Below are 19,012 nucleotides of genomic sequence, written 5' to 3'. Positions count from 1 at the left end.
GTGGTACATATACAAGTAATGAAAAATTGCTCAGCCTTGAAAAGGGAGGAAATTCTGTCACAAATTTAGGCTAAATGAAATAGATCAGGATAGAAGGACAACTACTGTAAGATTTTATTTATATGAAACATCTAATGTAGTCATAGTCATAAAAACAGAAAGTAGAAAGGTGTTCACTAAGGGCTGTGGGAGTAGGAAGGAAAGAGGAGAAGCTAATGTTTAACTGGATACTGTTTTAGCCTTACAAAATGAAAAGTTCTAAGGTGGGCGTGGTGGCACTTGCCTGCAATCCCAGCACTTGGGAGGCTGAGGCAGGAGGATTACTGTGAGTTTGAGACCAGCCTGGGGTACATAGTGAGTTCCAGGTCAGTCTCATCTACATAGTAAGACCCTGTCTCAAAAAAAGAAACAAAAGTTCTAGAGATCTTCTGCACAATAGTGTAAATATACTTAACACTACTGAGCTTTATAATTAAAAGTGGTTATGATGGTTAATTCTTTCTAAAAATATAGTAAATTATATAAGTCAGAAACAAGGATTCCTTCATTTATATGAAATATGCAGATGCTACAGTTTGGATGTGTGTTTCCTTCACCCACCCAATTTCATGTTTTGGAAGCTTGGTACCTAATATGGCAATATTAAGATGTTAGGCCGGGGATTTAGCTCAGTGGTTCGGTGGCCTGCCTTGCAAGCGCAAGGACCTGAGTTCAATCCCCAGTACCAAAAAAAAAAAAGATGTTAGGCCTAATGAAAAGTGGTTTGGTCACTGGAGATTCATGACATTCTCACAAAGTAAGTTTCTTCCCATAACAATGGGTAATTATGAAAAAAAGTGAGGGACCCCTGAACGTCTCTGGTTTCCTATCTTGCTATATCATCTCTCAGTTACATGTGCACCTACCATTAGGCCATCTGCCGTGGTGTGATGCAGCCAAGGGGGCTCTGGCCAGAGGTCAAACCAACTGGGCTAACTGATCTTAGAATTTCAGCATCTAAAACTGTCAGCTAAATAAACAATTCATTTTTTCTTTACAAAGTACCCAGCCTTGGGTATTTTGTTACAGCAATAGATACTGAACTGACATACTTGGGATAATCAAAATGATGGGACAGAAGTCAGAATAGTACTTTCCAAGAGCCAGGGAAAGCTATAATGAGGATTTACTTTTTCCTGGGTAGTCTCAGTTTGGGGCAGTAAATAAATTCTGGAGATGAATAGAGATGGCTGCATAACAATGTGAATACACTTAAAGCCAGTGAATTGTACATTTACAAATGGCTAAACTGGCAAAATTTTACTACCAAAATTGTCTAACAATATTAAAGTAATTCTCAGTAATTAAAAACTTCTATTTGTCCAATTTGAAAATGGACAAAAGAAAAATACATTTTAGCAAAGAGAGAAAATGGATGGCAAATAAGCACATGAAAAGATATCTACATTAAGGAAATGCAAATGAAAGCCATAATGTTATAATGGTCTGAACAATCATCAGAACAGCTAAGAATTAGTGTGAGATGTGAGTTGTGGAGAAACCAGATTACTCTAGTTTGCTTGTGGAATTGTAAAATGGCATAACCACTCTGGAAAATAGGTTGATATTTCTCATAAAATATGTACTTATTGTAGAACTGGTACATGTTCTTGGGCATTTATCTCTGAGAAACAAAAACCTATAAATGCAAAAATTTACATAAAAAACATTCATTTTTGCATTCATCAAAATATGGAAACTACCCAAATGTTCTTCAGTTGATGAATGGTTAAATAATTCCCACACAGCCAGGGATTTAGCTCAGCAGTTCCGCTGCCTGCCTTGAAAGCGCAAGGATCTGAGTTTGATCCGCTGTACCAAAAGAAAAAAGAAAAAAAATTTTTGACACATCCCTAGAAGTGAATATTTTGGTAACAGGGATCGAACTCAGGTCCTTGCGTTTGCGAGGCAGGCACCGGAACCACTGAGCTAAATTCTCAGCCCTCTAAAAGTGAATATTATTCATCATTTAAAAAGGAACCAACTAATGATACATGCAATAGCTTGGACAGATCTCAAGGGCATTATGCTTAGTGGAAAAAAAAAACTCAAAATAAAATTATATGATTCAATTTATACTGTATTCTCTAAGTGACAAAATTATAGAGCAGCAACACAAATTAGAAGCTATCAGAGACAAGTGTCGGTGGCAGCATGAGTAGCTATGATGTAAAGGGGAACACGAAGATCTTTGTGGTCATGGATTGGTTCTGTGTCTTGATTACAGCAGAAATTACATTAAGCTACCCATGGGTCAAATTGCACAGAGCTACAGGCACAAAGCCACCTTCCCAGACAAAGATGGCTTAATGTAGAAACTGGTGGAAACCGAATAAAGTTTATAATCTCATTAATAGTATCATACTAATGTCAATTTTCTGATTTGATACTGTACTTCAATTATTTAAGATATTCCTGTTGAAGGAGCTGGGTGAAGGCTTCATAGCACTCTATGTATTATTTTTTATTTTGTGTGTATTTTTTTGTACCAGGGATAGAATTCGGGACCTTGCGCTTGTGAGGCAGGTGGCAGCACCACGGAGCTAGATCCCCAGCCCCTGCACTCTATATATTATTTTTGAAACTTTCTAAGTTTCTAATTGCTTTTAAATTAAGGGAAAAGAAAAAAAATGTGAAAAAAGGAAAAAAATAGGAACAAAGTCTTTGTAAATAGGGAGCGGTGAAGGGGGCAAAGGGAGGACAGGGGCATGGGGAAAAACAAGGACCAAGATACATCATGTAAAGGTACAAGATCCCAATGATAAATGTAACTGTATGTTTGCTTTAAATATACCAAAAAACTTAATGGGGAAAAATTACAAAGGTAAAAAAACTATATGCACATTAAACATATGTTTTACATGTCTGTATATGTGTTTACCAAGCTAAATACACAGCAAACTCATTAGAATGATTAAGAGGAATGAGAAAAATAAATTGTCAGCCTTGGATTGGATGGTAATGGCAGTATGCTATAAAATGAAAAATATGAACGCAAACGAACTTTAAAAACTGTTATCTATTTTTACCTGATGTACAAATAAACCCTTTTTACAAATATATATATAAATATACATATATAAAAATACATTATTTATATATATATTATTTTTTTATTTTTAATTTTTTTTTGTACCACCAATGAAACTCGGGTCCAAGCACTTGCGAAGCAGGCGGCGGAACCACTGAGCTAAATGCCTGGCCCCTCACAAACATATTTTATAGGAGCCTACATGATAGGAACAGACAGACCATGGATGAATTCCTACCTATGCCATTTAGTTGCTGTGTGACTCTGAGCAGGCTACTCTTGAGATTTCTGTCAGTAAAAACGGGAACAATATACCTCATTTTCAACCTTCTTGGGAGCGTGAAATGGGAACAATACAGATAAAACGGTTAAAACAATGCCTAGCACATAGTAAGAACTCAATTCATGGCAATAAATATTAGATCAGAAACTGCAACTACCAATAGTATCCTTGAAACTGGCTGACAAAAGATATAAAATTTTAAATTTCCTCTAGAAACTGAAAAAATATTGTGAGATCAGGAACTACGTTAAAAAACATTTGTGTGTGTGGTACTGGGGATTGAACCCAGAAATGCTATGTCACTGAGCTGTATCACTAGCCCTTCTTGTTTTTTTATTTTGGGACAAGGTTGCCAAGACCGGCCTCTGACTTGAAATCACCTTCCTCAGCTCCTGAATAGCTGGGGTTACAGGTGTGTGTTATGCCCAGTTGTGTTCATCTTTCCATTGTTACAGCCTGAGGTTTTACACACAAATATCCATGGCGTAAATGAATAATTACAAGGTTTAATTTCACTGCATCAGTACATTTTTACTATGGAGTTAGTTCTGTACCTTCATCCTTCATGTTTCGATCTATCTGAGAACCAGCGTTTCTCTCTCGGAACTGTATGCCCTGCATATGTCTTTGCATAGCTTCCTGTATCACTTCAAACAATGGTTGATCCTGTTTGAGACATCACAGATGTTACTTTTGTTAAAAGTTACATTCTTCTTCATAGTACCCCAAACCCCACAATACAGTAATGTGAAAACATATACTTTCCTTTGGATTAGGGTGGCCGGAGAATTGAGTTCTATACATCAAATAACAGTGTGCCATATGAGTATTTAATATTAGTAGTTTTAACTATTCAGATATTTGACAGAAAATAATTTGTACTTTTCTTGATACATGAGAATAAATCTAATGAGTTTTTGTGGTTTGTTAAGAGTAATAAATAATAAACAGCTTGTCATCCCGCACTTTAATTTTAATTTGATATGTAATGAAGATCAATTATGTAAATTATGTGTAATAATAATACTTTTAAATTTGGGGATCTATGGTGACTTCAGAAAATATCCTTAGTAAATACAGAGTAAGTAATTTTCTTTTATCCTTATAAATAATAAAGATTATACTAAGGATGACATAGGAAGAAAAATAATTATATTTTTTTAAAATAAGCCAAAAATTATCACAAGCAAAAACGTTTTGAGTCCTCTTATATTTCATTATATTTCATCTTAAAAACCTCTAAATAAAATAAAAACTCTCATAAAAATTCTCCTAGTAATTATGAAAGTTACAAAGCCTTTTAAAAATGCTGTGGAGTTGTTTTTGACAAAGTGACAAAATTAGTTATGTGCAAAATAAATACCTGCCTGATAACATGCGTGCATATTCATATAACTGAAATGTGTCAGTTGACAACAGAGACAGATTAAAAAACTTATGGTCAAATTATTTTTTAGTTATTCATGATAACACATACATATAGTATCCTGTAATAGCTTTTACCCGTGCCCAAAGTCATCCACCAAGTAAATTATAACAAAAGCAGGTCAGAAGTAGCTAATGTGTAATTATTATACATTCCCGATTGGGAAAAAAGCCACTCAAAAATGTTTATCCGTTCTCCACTGTTCATAAGATAAACCTTGAACTCCCTGGATTGGTTCTCTACCCTCCTTACAACCTCTCACTTCTCCGCAGGTGTCCCACACAGCCAAATCTTACTGCACAGTCCGACCTAATCAGTGCTTCCGTTCACTGTGCTTCATTACCCTTTCATCTTTATTATCTCCTGACAACCTGCCTCATTTATCTGAAAACACTACTTAACATGTAATGCTCAATTTAGGCAAAGTCTTGCTACTTTCTGACATTCTTCCTGAGACCCACCTATTAGCTCTCTCTTTTATGAGACTACACAGCACTTTCTCTACATCCTTTTGCAATGATTATATTTATTCACACTCAACTCTTCTACCATGTTTCATGCTCTTTAGGCAAGGAGCAAGTCTTTGCAATCTCTCATAGTAACACCAGGTGCTAAATAAATGTTGATAGTTGAATAATTCTTAAGATTCAGATGCTGAGTTATTTTCATTTTACATTAAAATTATCACAGTTCAGGAAGAAATTATTTTTACCAGTGTACCAGCAGGCAAAGGAGCAGAATCATCTGTTGGATACATCCGGGAAACTGGGCACTTGAGAATATCTAGTCCGTTTGGGGCAATTTTACAGTAATCCTGAACACACTGCAGCCACCACCACACTGCATCCCGGCAATTGTACCTGGCATAAATCCCTTCACCGAGGAGATTAGGAATGAGACCATGCCTCAGAGTGCCAGCGAATGCTAAAATAATATTCCTAAAACAACATAATTAAGTAGATCATTTGAAATGAAAATAAAGAGTTGAACATAAAAAAAGATGGTTACTTTTGATGACTTTATTTGGAGGCATTTTTAACCTACCCATATATATGTGTGTGTGTGTGTGTGTCTATATATATATATATTTTTTTTTATATATATATATAGACACACACACACATATATATGCATGTATTTTTTTTCAGATAGTGGTCATAAATATAATAGAGTAAGAACGCCCAGAACCATATGCCCAGCTCCAGCCCTCTCTGAAGGGCCCCCACTCTAGTCTCCTTAAATTCTGCCTAATAAATTTCTTTATGCCTCACACTAACATGTCTTGAAAACTCCTTTTGTGTGAGTGAAGTCAGAAGCCTACGACCTACCCCACCAGTGGGGTGAGTGGAGTTCCCTATCTCCACTTTGGAAACCCTCTTGTGCACCACTCCATGACACACAGAAGTGGAAAGTGAAAGCCCAGACAATAATCATAATGATCATAAAGCCTAGCATTTTATAGAATGTTCAGCATGTAGTGGATACTGTTCTAGATATTTAAACTGCATTAGCTCATTTAATGCTCACAAAGCTCAATAAGCAAACGCTACAAACATTTTATAGAAAGCATGAAAGAGGGAGTGATTTGTCACTTGGTAATCTGGCAACAAAATGAGAAGCTCGCACTATGGCCCAAAGGCCTAGTTCTTAACTACTATACGGTGCTGAATGATGATGATCTATTTCCTACTTCTGAGTCAGTCATTGTAGGGTCACTTGGGAGAAGAATCAAAAATCTTCTCAATTTTGATAGTCCCATAATTAAAATTTAAGACAATAAAAAAAGGCCTTATATATTAGAGCAGCAGAAAGAACATCATTCCTAAAAAATGCCCACTCGGACATTTCAATTTTATTGTTTCTATTGCTGTTATCTTGAACTCCTGGCAATCCTCCTAGCTGGGATAACAGGTATGCTCTATCACACCCAGCTGACACTGAAATTTTAAAATGACGCCCCCCATAAAAATAAAAACAAAAAACTTTTGGCATTTGAAGGGGAAATTTTCAGTTATTCTTCTGATGGCATCAAAATAAGATGTCATACACACACAGTAAATGCTTTTTTGCTAAAATTTCAACCTGCAGAGCAGTGCTTTTGAACTTTGGCCTCAGGTTGCTGATAACTACCTGGAAAACTTGGGAAGACAAGTGTTTGCCTAGCAACCCTGCTCTCCCCACCTCAAAGTTTGGATTCAGAGGGTTTGCAAAGGGACCAAGGATTTACATTTCTAACAAGTTTTCAGATGATGGTGACAATGACAATACTGCTTTGAGGAATACACAGTGAGAGGCACTGTTGTAGAACTTTGCAATTTCTCATAAATTTGCTTATATTACTGAGATATAGCAAAACATCATTTTTAGTCTAGAATACATAAAACTGGAGGTTGTAAGGCCTGAAAACAAATAAAGGAAAACTTGAATTATCTTTCTGACTCAAAAAGCCAGCAATGCCTTTATTATACAAGGCATAAAATGGTCACACAATTTTGTCTTATAGAAATAAATTTGCAAATGCTAAAGATAACCTGGATCTTAATACGGAAGACCAGAATTTAGCAAGTTCAAAGATTTTTCCTACTTTAAATCATCTTCTATGATCCTATTAAATGAATATATGAAAAATAAAACAAAAAACACCTAAGGAAAACATACCACTCAAATGTTGTTGTTAATGGGTGGATAAGAAAGTAAGTTTGAAGGACATGTGAAAAAAACAACTGGGACATAAACTTGCACTGCAACTTTTTAGATCTCTTACCTGGCCTCTAAAAAGCGTCCAGTAACCAGCAAAAGTCCTCTAAGTGCAATAAAAGTATCCCTTCCCCAACAGCGGAAAAGACCAGCAGAAAAATGAGGTAAACCTAACAGAAAAGACAACAAAATATATGTTAATCATAACACATGCAAACCTATAAATGCTATTAGTACAAAAGAGTCACTCTAAAGCTGAGATAAATGGACAGATTACTAGGAGTTAGTAAACCCTTTTAAATTAGCTGCAACATGTAATGTGTACACTTAGATGAACTTTTTTTTTTCTGTTTTTTTGAGACAGGGTCACACTAGGTAGTTCAAACTGCCCTGGAACTCACTGTGTAGCCCAGGTTGGTCTCGAACTCACAGTGATCCTCCTGCCTCAGCCTCTTGAGTGCTGGGATTACAGGCATGCGCCACCATGCCCAGCTAGATGAATTTTTATGGAATGAGGTTCTATAGTCATATCAGATTCTTAAAGGAATATGTGATCTCAAGGCAATTAAGTACCAGTTGCTGAGGTATTTTTCTCCTTTATTTGTGGTGATAGGGATCAAACCCAGAGTATTACACATGCTAGGCAAATCTGCCACTGGGCTATATATCCATAGCCTTAAGAACCTGTGCAAGAAAGGGATACCTAACTGAATTGACCTGAATGTGTCTTTGTTGTTTGTTTGTTTGTCTGTTTTTTTGAGACAGGGTCTTGCTACGTAATTCAAGGAGGTGGCCTTGAACTCACTACGTAGCCCATGCTGGCCTTGAACATGTGGTGATCTTCCTGCCTAAGCCTTCCAGGGCTGGGATTACAAGTATGCTCCACTATGCCCAGCTCTGAATGTGTCTTTAAACACAGATAAACTTGCTTTTAATAAATTAAAAGAATAATATCAGAAATAAAATATTTAACACATAAAGTAACACAATATAACATTAATTATATGTAAAAAGATTCTACCTCAACTTAAGGACAACAAATAAATATGAATATGAACTAATTACCTGAATGATACCTAAATATGTTTATTAATCTATTTTCTACACTCAAAATTATTACTAAATTTTCTATTGATTTAAAACAACAGTGTCAAACTTTGTACATAATATATACAATTGTTATCAATCAAAAATTAATTTTAAAGTGTTACATTTTCATAGAAATAGCTTTTGCAGATGAAAACAAGGACTACACATGCTAAACAATGTGAACATTCCAGGTAGCTGCAACATTTATGCATGAGGCAAAATAGGATTAATGGAAAAAATCTAAAATTTTACTATTAGTTTGAGTTTGGTGCCCCTTCTCCCCAACATCCATGCTAGGGATTCAACCTGGGGCTTTGCTCACGCTAGGAAAGTACTGTATTTTACTTACTTCCTGCCTGATTGTTGAATGACAATATCTCCCTAGTAGAAAAAAAGATCTATGATGACACAAACTTTATCTGCCTTGTCATGTACATCTATTCATTGAAAATCATAACTGGTATATTATATATTCCTATAAATATTTGTTGAATGAATAAAGACTAATGCTAAAATGTAAATTCAGAAGTAAAAGAATGACTGAAAAGAAAATTTTGGCATTGCTAAATATACTTTACAACTTAAATTTCTGCTAATTGGGGCCTTCATTTTATAGGGGATTAGACATTAGTTTCTTCCATTAAGAAAGATCATAACTGCTACTGGACATGGTGGTGCACACGCCTGTAATCCCAGCACTTGGGAGGCTGAGGCAGGAGGATCGCTGTGAGTTCGAGACTAGCCTGGGCTACATAGTGAGTTCCAGGTCAGCCTCAACTACATAGTGAGACCCTGTTTCAAAAGAAAGATCATAACTAAGGGCAACACTTGACTTTTTTTTGTGTTATTTCCAATATATCAGTACAAAATTTCCCGAAACACACAAAAATATATGGTTGATAGTTGGTAACTGTGATGATGACAATGACAATGTCTAACACACATGTAATATTCTGTACAGACTTCCTAGCCCTTTAGCTCATTTAACTTCTTATAGGTAACATGTGTGTAGATTAATCTGTAGGTGAGTTTGAACTGGTATGTTCTAAAATATACACAGTCTAGGGGGTTGGGATTTAGCTCAGTGGTTTTGTGCCTGCCTTGTAAGCCAAAGGTCTGAATTCAATCCCCAGTACCAGAAAAAAAAAAAAAAAAGAAAAGAAAAAGATATACACACGCATCACACACACACACACACACACACACAGAGATATAAACACACAGTGTCTTTGTTGAAAAGTGAAAGGTGTAAAATCTCTAGCATTGGGCCAGGATTTAGCTCAGTGGTCCACTTCAGCACTGATATGGTGAAATGTTTATATTAACTTTTTGACCTGAGATCTACATCCTGTAGATCACATATACTTAGAGTGATTTCTTTTTTGAGACAGGATCTCACTATGTAGCTAAGACTGGCCTTGAACTCACTATGTTGCCCAGGTTGGTTTCAAACACACAGTGATCCTTCTGTCTCAGTTTCTCATGTGCTGAGATTACAGATATATGCTGCCATACCCAGCATCTGGAATGATTTCTACTTTGTCAATTATTATAAAAGCCCAGAAAAAAGAAAAATTTCAAACAACATCATCAAAGAAAAACAATCCTTTCTGTCTTAAAATGAATCCCTAAAAAACTTATCTGTAAATCTCAGCATAGTCCTATTTTTTGTCAGTTAGGCAAAACAGTCTCGAGATACTAGAACCAAATACCAAAACATGTATTTATATTTATTTATTGTACCTGATATACACATGTAGCAAATATTATAATTTATGTCAGTATATGATTTATAAATAAATGCATATATCTTGGGGTTTTAAACAACCACAGTATACAACCAAAAGATTAAGCGAACTATTTTATGTAATAGGCTTCTAAAAAGTAGATTCTAAAATCCAAATTTATCATATCTATAGTTTTTCCCATAACACACCAGTTTAATTTCATGAGCACTACATAGATTCACAGGAGCATAATTGCAACTAGAAGGAAATAAGTCAACTGAAAATTTAAAAATTAAAAGTTTTTATTTCATTCCTTTTTTCTTAGTTTTAAATTTTTTTTTGCAGAGTTGAGGATTAAACCTAGGGCCTCATGCATACAATGTAAGTATTCTACCAATGAGTTATATCTCTAGACCTAAACCAAGTTTTCTGTATTTTTATGATCAATCTAAGTGAAAAGGTAATTTTTATTTTAGTTGTTGGGTACTATGAAATCTTTCATCTGACCTAAGCAGATGTAAATTTAAGGAAATTTAAATTTAACAGAAGGAGCCACATAGACAATATTACTTTCTTCTTATAAGTTTTATATATTAGTTTAGAGCTTTTTAAACATCACTGGCCTTGAAAACTAAGAGCTTTTTAGAAATGTAGTGGAAATTTGTGTGTGTGTGTGTGTGTATGAAGAGTCTGTTCCTTAGCCTATTTTGCTTACTTGATTAATGTTTTAAATCTACTTGCAGGAAAGGATGTCAACATATTTGGCTGAAAAGATCTGACAGCATTTAGATACATAATAAAAAAAAATCATTGAAATGATCTTGTAGTAATTGCAAGGTAGGTTTTTAAAAAAATCTTGGTAAGAAATATAGAGAAAAGTAGTAAACTACATCTGGTTTCAAAAAATATGAAATGTCAACAGTTGGAAAAAAGATACCTACAGAAGAAAAGAATAACCAATCAAAATAGAAAACACACAAATGCTTGGTAGACAGCTCCGATTATATAGTAAGTTTGGTTGACACTATGGTTATTATTTTTATAAGTATCTATGACATTTTACTAAGCAATAATATAAAATGTTGAATAACATCATGAACTAAAAAATCAGTTCCCATAAGTATTCCTTTTTGTATATTATTGACTTACACATTATAACCGTCTACAAAAATCCCTTACCTGCAGCCAGGGAAGCACAGCACTGTTCCTTTTCTTTTGTGATCTCATTTACCCTATATGGTACATCCAGAAGTGAAGGTGAAAGAAGTGGTAGACAAGGGAATTTTCCTACTCCACACATTTGGACTGAACCCAATGAAAGGTGTTTTACAAATGTTGAACCATTTTGAACAAAGCTATAACAAAAGTGATGGAATTGAAAATATTATTGTAGAGACACAAAACTTTTTAGAAATTTTTATTTCACTTGGGTTTTCCCCTTCAAATGATTTCTCTACACAAATGTGTAAAAATGCAATAGAGCTTAAAAACAAATGTTGAATTTGACTATTTCAAAACTGCTTGCATGCCACCCATTATTTCAGCTAGCTTTAAGCCTAAGGTCTGTTATAAAACAATAGGTAGGGTTGAAGTTTTATGTTTTCTGAAATGATGCCCAAATCAATTTAGTGGTTCTCACAGGTACAGTTCAACCTATGGTTTCATTTTAGGAAATTTCATCATAAAAGTAAAATTTGATTAATAAAAATAGTAAAAAAATTTCTTTTAAATTATGAAAATAAAAAACTCATGGAAGGCTGAGGCAGAAGGATTGCTGCAAGTCTGAGGTCAGCATGGGCTACAAAGTGAATTAAAGACCAGCCTGAATTACATATCAGAACTCTGTTTCAAAACAAAAACAGAAAACCCTAAAACAGTAAAGAAAAATTATGTAAAATTTGTATTAAGTCAATGACTAAATAGGAACAAGTGATATAAAATAATCGATTCTTCCTCAAACATGTTTTATAGAACTTACCCCCGCCACCGTTCTGTTCTTTTCATTTGGTACCAGGGATGGGACTCAGGGCCTTGCACTTGCAAGGCAGGCAGCAGAACCACTGAGCTAAATCCCCAGCCCCTCCCCACACTTCTTGAGACAGTCCTGTCTTGTAGGCCAGGCTAGTCTCAAATGTATTATGTGGCCCAAGCTGTTTTCAAACTCACTGGGTAGCCCACACTGATCTTCCTGCTTCAGCTCCCAAGCACCGGGATTACAGGTATGCACAATACACCCAGCTCTGAGACAGATTTTTAATATGTAAGTTTGTTTTTGTATGTTCCAGACTAGAGGATACTGATAAACCTATTACTTAAAAACTTTTTCAGTGTATGCCTATGACAACTCCTCATATTTTGGTCTTTTAAGAGTATATATAAAGTGACGGTATCAATTTTCTATATAAACATGCCTATTTACTCAAGCTTTTTTGGATATACCTTGACATGTGCTTCCATGCTATATCCAGAAGAGTGGTATACACACCAATTAATATAGCATCAAAATAACATGGGATAAGATAACGTGGAATCTGCTTCAAGTAGAAGAACATAGCCTGCAACCATTTGCCAACCTGTTACAAAAATAATTTAAAAAGTTAATGTGATGTATTTACAGTCTAGGGATATTTCAAAGCATAATTTAAGAGGTGAATCCAAACATGTAACCTCACTATCTGGTAATTCATTGACAAACTTTCTACTTATTAGAACTGAAAGATGATGTAGGGAAGAAAATGGCTCATAAAGCACATAAATATTAGACATGACATGGTAATGTAATTCTTACTGTGGCCTTGATTACTTATTTGGGTTAGAATATTGCTCTACTTACTTCAGCAATAATTCCTGATCGTGAAATAAGTCGGCCACTGACATAGTCAATCATCCAATCTCCAGATCTCAAATTATCACAGAAAGGATGCCCCAAGTCATTCTTTGGTCTTATTTCTGCCAATACAGACATTAGTCCTGAAGATTCAAAGACATAGCATGGTATGTTATTGGCAGAGTCAATGTTTCTATGACCGAGGCTATGACAGTCTCCATGATTTGGGGTTAACACAGAGAGGTAGGCACAAAGGTCTCCTAGTTCACAATGACAGCTATCAGTGTTGGAGATGAGTGTGAAAGTACTGGCTTGAGCCAACACACAAAGACATCCTGAAAAGACTGCCAAAGCGTCAGAATTTCTGGGGTTGGTTTGGTTTTTGCTTATTTGCATTTTAATGTTATAATACATTCAAAGGTAGCTGGTGCAGCTTTTCTGCCTAAGGTATCAAGAGAAAAAAATACTTACTTGCCTGTATCTATCTTTTCATGTTAAAAAGTGGTAGATTCATTAATATTCAAGAATGATTTAAGCAAATCACATAAATAGTTTCAGAGAAAGCAAGAATTTGTATGGTGATACCCAACTTTATAAAACAAAAACTACTGTACATAAATAGACAGACACTAATACAGTCATAGCAAGAGGCCTCAACACCCTACTGTCACAATTAGTTCAGTCAGATAAAAATATTAACAAAGAAATATCAGAGTCAAACCACAGTACCAAACAGATTGAACAGAGCATTTCATTAAACAACAGAATACATATTTTTTTCAGTAGCACAAGGAACTTATTAAAAACTACACCATATCTTAGGCCATGAAGCATGACTAAATAAATACAAAATAATTTAAATAATCCACTGTATACTATTAAGTCATAGTGGAAAGAAGCTAGAAATCAACAGCAAAAGAAACCATAGAAATTATACACCAACACATGGGGATTAAACGATGCATTACCACATAATCAATAAATCACAAAAGGGATCAGGGAGGAAACAAAGAAGTTTTAGAATCAAATGACAATGGTAGCACCACATGCTTAAATGTATAGGACACAATGAATGCAGTACTAAGAGGGAAGTACATAGCTATAAATATATATATTGAAGGAAGTGAGCAATCCCAAATATTACCTAATGATACATCTAGAGTTCCTAGAAAAATAAGAAAATTCAAACTTTAATAGAAGGAAATAAATTATAAAGTGGAAATTAATGCAGTTGAGTCTAAAAAAATACAAACGATCAATGAGTCACAGCTGGCTTGTATAAAGGATAAACAAGATTTACAAACCCTAGGCCAAACTTACCAAAAGAAAAAGGAAAGAAAAAACTTCAATCAATGGAATTAGAAATACAACAGGCGGAATCAAAACCAACACCACCAAAATTGAGAGGATTATAAGGAACTACTTAAGAAACTAATATTCCAAAAAATTGGAGAACCTAGAAGAAATGGAGAAGTTAGTAGAAATACATGAATTACCAAAATTGAACCAAGATATAAAAACTCTGAACACCTGCCCTGCGGCTGGGTTAGGGGGGCGTGCGTGCATACAGGAGGGGTGGGAAGGACTGCCTGTTAGATCCCTAGGCAAGGCTCTTGTGCCTGCCCCTGCCAAGGCCCTTGCACCCCTTAGGCTGCCCGGCCCAGCCATGATCAAGGCAATCCTCATTTTAACAATCTCGGCCCTACAGTGAAGATACACAACAGCAAATCACCAGGGAGACCTTCCCTTTCATTTGTAAGAGAGATGATAAGGTTTGAAATTTTCTAGGAGGATTATTAATTGGGGATCTGACAACAAACTGTTTTAAAGACATTATGCAACACGATATTCTGTCTTCTGTGTGGATTCTTTAGAAAGTGAAGCTGGCATTTTAGATTTAATTGTAGTGTTCATGGAAATATTACACAAATGTTTTGAAAATGTCTGTGAACTGGATTTAATTTTCCATATAAACAAGGTTCACAATATTTTGAGGAAATGGTGATGAGGGGGATGGCACTGGAGACCAACATGAATGAAACTTCTATACAAACTGACACAAAATAAACTGGAGAAACCTGAAGCTGGCTTAGCAGGAGGTCCAGCCCAGGCTGTATCAACTGTAAAGAGTATATATCTTCATAAGATCCCAGGAAATACTAACATTGGTGACATCAGTATAAAAGTGCCAAACCTACCTTAATTTGAATAAAATATTAAAAAGGCCACTCCCAGATAAAATCCAGGGGAAAAGGTCTAAGTTTACCCACAGTTGTTTACCAAAAATAGAGGAGGAGAGTCTTAACTTTTGCTCTTGGATTTAAGTCAAGGTACTGAACAGAAGTTGTGTAAAATCGGTATGAAAGTTCAATGTTGCATTTCTTGCTCAATGATTTTAAAGAAATTGTATAGTTTCAGTGTGATTTTTTTTTTCTTTTCTAAACTGCATTACTATGCCCACCTACGGCATGCCTCTATGTACTGGCTATTACAGTATTTTGAAAGTGAAGTATTTCTTTAATTATGCACAACCCAAAACATTGGTGTTTTGTATGGATCATAAGCGCAACATTCCTTAATTCTATTTGTCACAATTGTTATTTAAAGAACCAAGTATGTATTGCATGAAAACACTGTGACCTTTTCCTCTTAGTTTAAATAAACTCAGAGGTAACTGGATTTCTAAAGTGCGCACCCCCGTGCGCACACACACACACACACAACCCCAAAACCCACACAACTCTAAACAGATGAGTAACAGGAAACAAAATATAGCCAATAATAAAAACTCTGCCAACAAAGTAAAGCCCAGGAAATGATGGGTTCACTATAGAATTTTAGCAGAACTTCACTGAAGATTTAATCCCAATACTCCTCAAACAAGGGAAGGAATATATACTATTAAACTCATTCCTGGAAGCTAGCATTACCTGATACCAAAACTGCACAGGGACTTAACAAAAAAAAGATAACTCTAAGCAATCTCCTTAATGAACTAATACACAAAATTCCTCAACAAGACCACCAACCGGCAAACAGAATGCAACAAATCATCAAAAAGATCATACGTCATGACCGAGCTGGCTTCATCTCAGAGATATAAGGATGGTTCAACACACATAAACCAATAAATGTAATTTATCACATAAACAGAATCAAGGACAAAAATCACATCATCATCATCTCCATAGATGCAGAAAAAAACCTTTAACAAAATCTAACACTGATTCATGATCAAAACCCCAAGGAACATAGGTTTAGAAGGATATTATCTCAACTTGATCAAAGCCACTTACAAGTCTAATGAGAACATTAAATGGGAGAAAGTGGAAAGCTTTCCCTCTAAAATCAGGAATAAGAAAAAGGACATCCACTATCACCACTCCTATTCAACACAGTTCTCAAAATATTAGCCAGAGAAATCAGGCAAGAAAAAGAAATAAAAGGGATATGTATAGGAAAGGAAGAAATTAAATTATTATCAGTTGCAGGTGATATAATCCTTTATATAAAAGACCCTAGAATCAATAACCAAATTCAGTAATGCAGCAAGATACAAAATCAACACACAGAAATCAAAAGTGAGTTCAATAATGAACTCACTAAGAAAGAAATTAGAAAAAACAATATAATTCACAATAGCATCAAGAGAAATCAAATACGCAGGAATTAACTAACCAAAGAAGTGAAAAACCTCTCCAACAAAAACTACAGTACTCTGAGAAACAAGATCTAAGAGGATATCAGAAAACTGAAAGATATCACCTGTTCTTGGATAGGCAGAACCAGTATTTCAAAAAGGGCCATACTTCTGAAACTAATATAAGAATAGTGTAGTTCCAATGAAAATACCAAAAGCATTCCTCACAGAACTAGAGAAAGCAATCCTAAAATTCAGATGGATCCTCAAGAGACCCAGAGTAGCAAAAGCAATCCTGGGAAACAAGAGCAGAGCAAGGAGGCATCACAGTCCCAGATTTCATATTATATTACAAAGCTACAGTGATAAAAACAAGCACACTGTTTCTTATTGTACAATAAACCAAACTGTTGAAATATTAAGGCCAAAGTATACTGAAGAGGAATGACAAGAACTAGTCATTCTAGGGAGCAATTATTCTCCAGTAGTGAATACTTTGTGCCCCACTCTATTTACATGGATAAGTTCATTTGTTCCTCACAGAATGCTCTTTAGTTAGACAATTTTATTTCTCTTTAATTGAGTCAGAAATTAGGGTACAGAGAGTTTATGTTACTCAGCACAGGTCAATCAAGGAGTAGGCTGCAAAGTCATAATTTGAACCCAGACAGACACATTTTAAGTCCATGTTCTCATCTATATAAAGAAGACAGCATATGACTCACAAAGAAAACAAAACAAAACAAGCCAACCCCTCAAACCAATCTAACAATGCTTGCTCACCTTGAAGGCCTGCATATTTAAGGGATGACCAGTTTGGTATGTTATAACAACCTCCACCATCTTCCTGTTCTTCTGATTCACATCGGTAAAGAATTTGATTTAGCTCAGCCAAAGTCAATTTAGAGGCGATACTAAGAATTGGAGAAAAAGGCAACTGGTTAAAAACTAAAATTTCACTTGCTGTCAGTAAAAACAACAGAAAATCTGCATTAAAATCATAAAACATCTTAGCAATGTAGATTTTAGGAACTCAGTACTGAAAAAAACATTATAGAGATACCATAACAATTAAATACTATTAACTTAGAACTAACGTTACTTTCCCAAAAAAGAAAATAATCAAGTACAAACTTTTTTTTATTAAAAGTCTGCTGTAAAAATCTTTTGGTTGTTATAAATTTGTTTTCCTCTTGGTGATGGGAGGACGAAAATGTAACGACACAGCCTTGATTTCCCACAACTGAATACAATAAAAACTGGATTTTCTTGTGCTTCTAGTTGTCTTCTTCTTCCTCTTTCTTTCCTACTTCCTTCTTCTTTCTCTTTATTAGGCTTAGGGTTTCTAAGGTTTCAGTCCAAGGCAGAAACATCATGGTAGAAGAGTATGACCATCACCAAGACGAATCTTTTTCTGAGAAAATCATTATTTCTTGAATTGACAAGTTGAGGGTTAGTAAACCTTAGAAGATAGAAGGTACTAAGAGGGAAATACAAAGACAATGATTTACATGACTTCTTAGGTGGTTAACTTTGATTATTCTTTAATTGGTCTTTTGAAAGTATTTCAAGTTTAACATAAAAAATTGTTGAAGTTGCATTTAGGAGAATACAAAGGAGGGAAAAATTAAGTATGAACTAGAAAGACCAAAAAAACAAATTTATAAGATATAGGATATAACAACCAAAAGACTTTTCAAGCACACTTTAGGACACTGCAGCTGGAAGCAAAGACTTTTCCCTCTTCTATCCACTAAAATTTTTCTTCTTCTTTACCTTTTATTCTTTCATACAGGGTCTTGCTGTGTGGTTCAGGTTGCCCTTGAAATCACTATGTAGCCAACAGTAGGCTCAAACTCACAGCAGTCTTCCTACCTCAGCCTCCTGAGTGCTAAGATTACAGGCATGTACTATCATGCCCAGTTCATAAAATTCTTATGAACAACAACAACAACAAAAACTGAACACAACAGAAAAATGTGCTAATACATAAAATGATGTTTCATTAAATTTTACAAGTGGACAAAACATTTTAGCTTAACTAATTTTTTGTTTGCTGTGTAGCTCAGGTTGGCCTCGAACTCATGGCAATCCTCCTGTCTTAGCCTCTGAAGTATTGGTATTACAGGTGCAGGCCCCAACTTAGTTTAACTGATATTTAAAATGAGATGCTATTGGGTCAGGGATTTAGCTCAGTGGTTCTGCCGCCTGCCTCTTAAGCAAGGTCCTGAGTACAAAAAAAAAAAAAAAAAA

The 19,012-nt window shown here is 35.1% G+C and overlaps 1 protein-coding gene and 1 pseudogene across 1 annotated transcript in view; one reads left to right on the top strand and one right to left on the bottom strand.

Annotated features, from left to right (window-relative positions):
* Agl (amylo-alpha-1, 6-glucosidase, 4-alpha-glucanotransferase) overlaps positions 1–19,012 on the bottom strand; it is a 75,690-nt gene that overhangs the window by 18,587 nt on the left and 38,091 nt on the right. The window contains 7 exon segments of the mRNA XM_010639055.3: positions 3,908–4,019; positions 5,492–5,717; positions 7,544–7,646; positions 11,472–11,647; positions 12,732–12,865; positions 13,126–13,262; positions 17,543–17,673. Coding sequence (XP_010637357.2) covers positions 3,908–4,019; positions 5,492–5,717; positions 7,544–7,646; positions 11,472–11,647; positions 12,732–12,865; positions 13,126–13,262; positions 17,543–17,673 — 1,019 coding nt within the window.
* On the top strand, positions 14,811–15,331 carry LOC104872772 (annotated as a pseudogene).

The sequence above is a fragment of the Fukomys damarensis genome, unplaced genomic scaffold (genome assembly GCF_012274545.1).
Source record: "Fukomys damarensis isolate Sample0158 unplaced genomic scaffold, DMR_v1.0_HiC HiC_scaffold_33, whole genome shotgun sequence".
NCBI lineage: Eukaryota > Metazoa > Chordata > Mammalia > Rodentia > Bathyergidae > Fukomys > Fukomys damarensis.
This window is presented reverse-complemented; position numbering and strand designations above follow the sequence as displayed.